The 7,035-nt window shown below is 51.1% G+C and overlaps 1 protein-coding gene across 1 annotated transcript; it reads left to right on the top strand.

The window, feature by feature from the left end:
* Window positions 1–567: 567 nt before the first annotated feature.
* On the top strand, window positions 568–4,385 carry RBP5 (retinol binding protein 5). Its single transcript, XM_036116138.2, has 4 exons — window positions 568–713; window positions 1,000–1,178; window positions 3,442–3,543; window positions 3,976–4,385. The coding sequence occupies exons 1-4, from the start codon at window positions 641–643 to the stop codon at window positions 4,027–4,029; spliced, it is 408 nt and encodes a 135-aa protein (XP_035972031.1). The 5' UTR covers window positions 568–640; the 3' UTR covers window positions 4,030–4,385.
* The last annotated feature ends 2,650 nt before the right edge of the window (window positions 4,386–7,035 follow it).

The following is a 7,035-nucleotide window of genomic DNA, read 5'->3' as shown; positions in this document are numbered from 1 at the left end:
CCTCTCCTTCACTGTGGCTCCTGGCCAGCAGACTGTCCCCCCTCTTTCTCCACCTCTTCTTCCTCATGCCTTTCAGGATCCTGACTCAGTCCTAGGATCTCAGGATATTGTTAGAACTCATCCCTGGATGAGCCTGGAAGTCCCCACTCCACACAGCAAAACCAGACCTCTCCCAGGGGAGACTGCCCCCCTCAGAGCTCTGGGACATTTCCCAAACCTGTTGAAAATGGGCTGGAAGCCAAAACTGACCTTCGAAAAGGCTCAAGTCTTAGATGACTGACAGCCCCAGATCCTGCTCCACGTTCCTTCCTCAGGAAAAGCCGAGGTCAGGCACCAAGCTGCCAAGTTCCTACCCGTCCCTCAGGCTGCAGGCACCAGCCCCATACTCATTATGGGAGGAGGGAGGAAGTCTGGTAGGAACTCTTATTGCAACAGGGCCCAGCCCTATAAAAATGCTGGTAAGCATAGACCTTTACACAGTCTCTGTGTGTGTGTGTGTGTGTGTGTGTGTGTGCGTGTGTGTGTGTCTAGGCTGGCCTGGAGTCTCTCAGCCTCACCTGCCAGACAACACCCACTCCCTCCACACCCTGCCGGCTATATTCTCCTGAAATCTCCATCTGCATCTCGGCCAGCCCAGACAATGCCTCCCAACCTCACCGGCTACTACCGCTTTGTCTCACAGAAGAACATGGAGAACTACCTGCAAGCCCTAAGTAATGGCCTCACCCTCCCAGACCCCTTTCATTCCCCCTTTCCCCTTTCCCTCCCTGTCTCTATCCCACTGAGAAAAGGGACTGCTGGGGTTGGATGCTGTGGAAAGGTTCAGGTGGTGGCACCTGACTTGGGATCCATTTCCAGCCAGGGCATTGGTAGGAAGAGTCGGTCTACAGTCTCAGACCCAGCTAAGGGGCAGCCCACAGCCCCGTGGTGCTGCTGCAGGTGGGGGAGCCCCTGGCTGGCTCGTAGGAGCCCCGCTAAGAGACAGCCCCCCACCCCCAGACATCAGCATGCCTCTGCGGAAGATAGCACTGCTGCTCAAGCCAGACAAGGAGATTGATCATCAGGGCAACCACATGATAGTGAAGACCCTCAGCACGTTCCACAACTACATTCTGGAATTCGAGGTGGGAGTTGAGTTTGAGGAGGATCTAAGGATCGTGGATGGACGAAAATGCCAGGTACTTTTCCTCGGGCTTCGGGGAGGGCACGTGGGTGAGCAGGTAGGTGCCTCTTAACAATCTGGGGCAAAACGAAGTGACCTTTCCCAGCCAGAGCCAGAGAAAAGTGATCACTACAGCAGGCTGCAGAGTCCCCAAGATAACAGTCCCCCAACTTGCTCTCTCCTGCCCCCTCTTATTGCCAGCCAAAAGGACAAAAAGGGCAGGTCACCCTCAGTCCAAAGAAGAAATATTTGCTCACCCTCTAGCCTGTGACCCTGTTGGTCACTGCAGAGTCTCTTTTCCCTTAGCCTCTATGAGTCCACTCTCCTCTATTTCTGCTTCTTAATGCCCTCTTTTTGGTCTCCTTTGCAGACCCTAGCTCTCCTATTAATCCCTTTAACTGGGGTTTCCCCCAGTATTTTGTTCTTGACTTCCTCTCTTTTGTCTGTTCAGGAAAACATGGGCTAAATCATCTATACCCATGCTTTCTGCTTCCATCTATAAACTGTCCTTGACATGGATTCTCCGGCCAGAGCTGCTTCCTGAGCTCCACAGTGGAGTTTTCATCTGCCAACACAATGTTTCCATCTGCATGCCTCAAGCTCGAAGCCAAATTCATTATCTTCCTACCCAAACTATTCCTGCTTTTATATTTACTGTCTTCATTAATGGCAATAACCAGCTAGACCAGAGACCTGGGAGTCAGAGCAGTATCTTCTGTCCCCTTACCCCTGCACCCCAACACACACACACACACACACACACACACACACCACATCTAGTTGGTCAAGAAGTCTTTACAACTTTTCTTCCTGTCCAGTATGGTTGCTACTAGCCATATTTGGCCTTTGAATGCTTGAAATGCAACTAATCCAAACTGAGGTGTGTTATAAGTGTAAAGTACAGGGGCGCCTGGGTGGCTCAGTCGTTAAGCGTCTGCCTTCGGCTCAGGTCATGATCCCAGGGTCCTGGGATCGAGCCCCGCGTCAGGCTCCCTGCTCAGCGGGTAGCCTTCTTCTCCCTCTCCCTCTGCTGCTGCTTGTGTTCCTTCTCTCACTGTGTCTCTCTCTGTCAAATAAATAAAATCTTAAAAAAAAAAAAAAGTGTAAAATACATAGTGGGTTTTTAAGACAATACCAAAAAAATGTAAAACATCTCACTAATTTTTATTTTAATCACATGCTGAAATGATATTTTGGATATTCTAGGTTAAATAAAATATATCATTAAAATTAATTTCACTTGTTTCTTTTTCCCTTTCTAACACAGCTACTGGGAATCTTGCATTTTCTAATGTGGCTTGTGTTTATGGGCCATTATATTTCCACTGTTGATTCTTCCTAGCCTTTTTCTAGTGCCACCTTCATTCAAGCCCTCATTTCTCGCCTGGTGCCTGAATCTGGCCTCCCAGTCTTAATCCTTCTTTAACCCACTCTGCATACTGTAGCCACAAGGATTTACCTAAAATGTAAAAGTGATCATGAATGAAACCCTCTCAGTGACAATCCCTTACATTCCAGATGAGGTCTGTGGCATACAAGGGTCTTTCCCACAAACACTCTAGTTTAGAGCCCCTTACAACCATGTGACCTTCTTTCTTACCTCTATGCTGTTCCTTTCCTTGCTAGAAATTGCCCAGTGTCTCCAATCTAACTAACTCCTCACTTCCTTGAAGACTCAGCTCTTGCCTCCCCATTCCCATGCCCAACACTTGCCTGGCATCACAGGCACCTGTTTTCTGCTCTGTCTGACCAAGAGTCTGAGCTCCTTGGTTAGCAGGCCTATCCTATGGGAGGGTTTAATAAATGCTGGTTGGAATGCCCAGGCCCACCCCACTCTGATTCAGAGATGGGAGGGTGATCCTTCACTCTCAGGGACACTTCAGCTGTCCTTGAAACTGAGAAAGAGATTCCCTGATGGGACTTCCAGCCAATCCTCTTCTTTCCCAAAAGACCTTCCAGTCCAGCTGGAAGTATCCAAAGGACAAAGTCTTTGTTCTTCATCACCCACCCACCCCCAATTTTGCCCCTGGTTATCCTGCTCCATCCCTGCTCTGCCCTAGCAGTCACTGTAGACGAACTATGGGCCCCCCTCAGTGGCCTTTGGGAGTTGGGGAGGGGAGTCCTGCTGACTCAGAGCAGTCATCTTATTCAGAATGAAGGGGCTGGAGCAAGACCGTATCAGCTGTGGTGTGAAGGGGGGGGCAGCCCAGCCAGAGTGAGTTGGATGCATTTGGGGTGTTCTGCCCCCAAATCTTCCCTTGTTCCTGCTTTCCCTACAGACCACTGTAACCTGGGAAGAGGAGCAGCTGGTATGTGTGCAGAAAGGGGAGGTCCCCAACCGAGGCTGGAGACACTGGCTGGAGGGAGAGAAGTTGTATCTGGTAAGCTGGGTGAGGACTGGGAGAGGGGCCTCCAGCTAGGACTCATCCCCTTGCCCAAATCAGATCAGTCCCCTACTCTACTCCCTGCCCCCCTCCAAGGAGGGCAACCAAGAAAAGAAAACAAAAGCCCTGGGAAGAGTAGAGAGAGGAAGAAATACAGGGGCCAGGTGGGCCTTGGTTACAAGTCAGATGAATGTCCATAAATCCTGACCAAAGATGGAGACTAGCCATTTCACATTCCGTGACCCAGCTCCCTTCCTTCCTCGGGGGTGAAAAGTTGAAGGTGTGGGACAATGATACAATTCCCCATACATCAAATGCTCTAGCTGTTGTATCGTGAAGGATTAAACAGAGCTCAGGGACCTAGAGAAAGGAACTCTGGCTGGTAAGAACCTTCTTTCTCTCTCCTCATTATTCCTACTCTGTCCCCAGGAACTGACTGCAAGGGATGCAGTGTGCGAGCAGGTCTTCAGGAAGGTCAAGTAGCCGGAGGAGAGCTGAGGGCCCCTCCAGACTGCACTGGTCCCCAGACTCCTCTTGCTCATAACCCTTCAAGCCCAGATTGTCCCAGGTCAGCAGTCCCTTTCTCGGGCCACTTACTCTGCCTCCAGTTCTCTCCTCACCCCTCCCCATGTTAATCTATAACTTGCAGCCCCCGGGCCAAAGTCCTTTTTCCTCACACTCCATTGCTCAGTAGTGGCCTCAGATCCAATTCCTGGTCTGGCCTCCTGGATGAAAGAACTGGACAAAGGGGAAAGACCCCTTGAGAACAATGGATCTCAACTCTCTTTAGTTCATTTGGTCCCTTATTTTCCATCTAAGAAAGAACTAAGCTTTGAGTATTTGGGGACAAGTGAGAATTTTGTCCTGGTAGAACTTTTGGAAATTTGACTGGGGTTCAAGAATTTAAACAGGAACTACTGGTAGAGTCTTTTGTCTGTTTCCTGTCCTTATTCTCAAGAAAGCCGCATGTGCTCAGCAGAACCTGGCCCAAGGCAAGGCCTCACCCACACAGAGTTCAACAGACCACATGTACCAATGTCTGAGTGAATCCTGGCTATCTTATATTTCCATGCTACATTTTGGGGAAGTGGGATGGGACAGGGTGAGACCTTTGTCTAGTGTTGGAGGAGGTTATGAAGCTTCGGAATAGTGACCTAGCCTCCGTGTTTGCTTTGGGAAGGATAGGCAGCAAGAAGGCTAGAAAAGATTGAAAGGGGAAACAGATGGAAAATACAAGGCCAAGGGCTAGGAAGATGAGGGACATGGGGGTGTGAAGGCAACAGTAGGGAGAAGACTGACACACCTGGCTATAGGGATCCTCTGCTTGAAGGCCAGTAAGGCGGGGCAGAGGATAAGAGGGAGAAGTGAGAACAGCATGGCCCCTCCCTAAGGGTCCCAGAATACGCCGGAAAAGAGCCCAGAGGGCAGGGCCTGTTCAGGGCCAGAGCCAGCTCCAGCCTCTGGACACCTCCCCACCTCCAGGGGCGTTGGTCCTTTCAGAATAAAAGTCCTGTGGGGCAAGAGTCAGGGAGAAGAGGGCTCAGTGTGGGATGGGGACAGAGCCTGTGTGGGAGGCAGGGGTTGTTGGAAAGTCCCTGGCCTGTGCTCATTAGATGATTACCCCTGCCCCCTCTTCCTGCAATGGCTAAGCCCTTACACATTCAAGACAGTCACTAGTTTTGAACACTGATCCTACTAGACACCCTGGAATGAGTTTGGAAAAGAAAAAGAAAAGAACTCCGAGGGGAACTGAATAGCTTATTCCCTGCCAGCCTCTCTGCAGATGTCCCCAGTAGAGCAGGGAATAGAGAGCCCTCCTCTGGGCAAAGCCACCCAGCAAAGCTCTGGGGACTGCTGGATCCTACCTTGTCCCTTTCCAAGGTACAGAGAAGCAAAGGAAGATGCTCCATGTATAGTCACCCATTGCCTAAGTCACGAGGACAATGCAATGTCCTGGCCCCTCTGACTCCACAGTGCAGGTTCAAGCCTCTCCCCCACAGGACTGTCCTCTGTGCCCTTCATGTTGGTCCAGCACCCCTTGCTGCAGTCTTGCCAGAGGGCCTGACCTGGGAACTTGGAGGCCTCCATGGTGATTGTCAGGTCCAATCTAACCCCCTCCCCCAAAACTCCTGTGACATGAGCATCCAGCCATCCACACTGCAAGTCTACATCCTTCACTTGACCTTACCTCTTCAGAAGCCAGAGTCCAACAAGAAGCCTGGAGATCCCCAAAGGAGCACAAGCAATTAGAGGAGGACTGAGCAGCTTCAGAAACATCACCAAGGAGGTGGGCGGGAGCAGGGACCTACTGAGGCTGGGAAGCCGGGGCTGCTCTTTCCCCTGTGGGCAGCAGGAGGTGCTAATCACTGCAGTGGGAGTCAAAGAAACACCAAGTTTAATCCTCCCTCCTCCGCCACCTTCCTGAATATTCCATTTCCCACCACAAACACACACACACACACACACACACACACACACACACCAATTCCCAACCCGCATACTCACCCTGACAAAACCCCAACCTCTCAATCAAATCAGGCTGCTCCATCTGTCCTCAGATGGAAGAGATGATTACCAGGGCACCAGCTGTGAAAGAAGAGAGGGAAATAGCCCTCAAGGGAAGTGCCACCCCCAGCCTGTCCTGGAACACACAGAGCTGCAGATCCAGGACCAACTTTGACTTTGTTGACCAGTGTCCTAGCCCCCAGGGAGATGATCAGCAATCCAAAATGTTTATTTCCACGTGAGAGGGAATAACTGCACCCTTCTAAGCCAGCCCCATGCCAGGCCCCTACCCCATTCCCTCTTCCTCAGGCCCAGAGAGCACCGTATGCTCACAAACAAACTTCTGGCCTGAACTTCAGATGATCCTTTAGTCTTGATTCCTTACATTGCTACAGATCCCTTGTCTCCGAAGAAAGTGACCAACAGTGGATACACTAAGAGCAGGTGTATGCCCTCTGAAGCAGAGAACCACATGCTGCTCAAGGCCTTGGGCTCCATGTTCTGGTAGGGGACCACGGAGTAGGCAGGAGCAGCAAAGTCTAGCGAGGTACCCCTCCCCATGCCCCCTCTCCCTTCAGCCACTATCTCCCACATTCCCAGACCTGAATGTTAAAAAGAGAGCTCAGGCAAAAGCAGGAAATTCCTCAATTCTAAAGCACAAAGGCCATCCCAGCCAGGAGCTCCATCCTATAACATGGTTGGACCCCTTATTGGAAGCAGGGGACCCTTAGAAGCCACTGGAAATCATGGGATCCCAAGAGAGAGCAGAGGCCTCGCCATTTGACCCCTTTCCCTAACCCAAATGTTATCCCCCGTGAGGCAAGAACTATATCTGGTCTAGGCTCACGTACCCAAAGGTCAGTATGAGGTCAGAAGTTCCTGATATAGCTAAGGATGGCCTGCTCCTTCCCTTCTGCCTCTCCCTGCCACGGGTTCTTCCTCTTCTGGAGCTTGCTGCTCCTACCCAGCCTGGGAACCACCTCC

The sequence above is a fragment of the Halichoerus grypus genome, chromosome 6 (genome assembly GCF_964656455.1).
Source record: "Halichoerus grypus chromosome 6, mHalGry1.hap1.1, whole genome shotgun sequence".
Classification (NCBI taxonomy): domain Eukaryota; kingdom Metazoa; phylum Chordata; class Mammalia; order Carnivora; family Phocidae; genus Halichoerus; species Halichoerus grypus.
The sequence above is the reverse complement of the archived record's forward strand: the minus strand, read 5'-3'. Positions and strand labels throughout refer to the sequence as shown.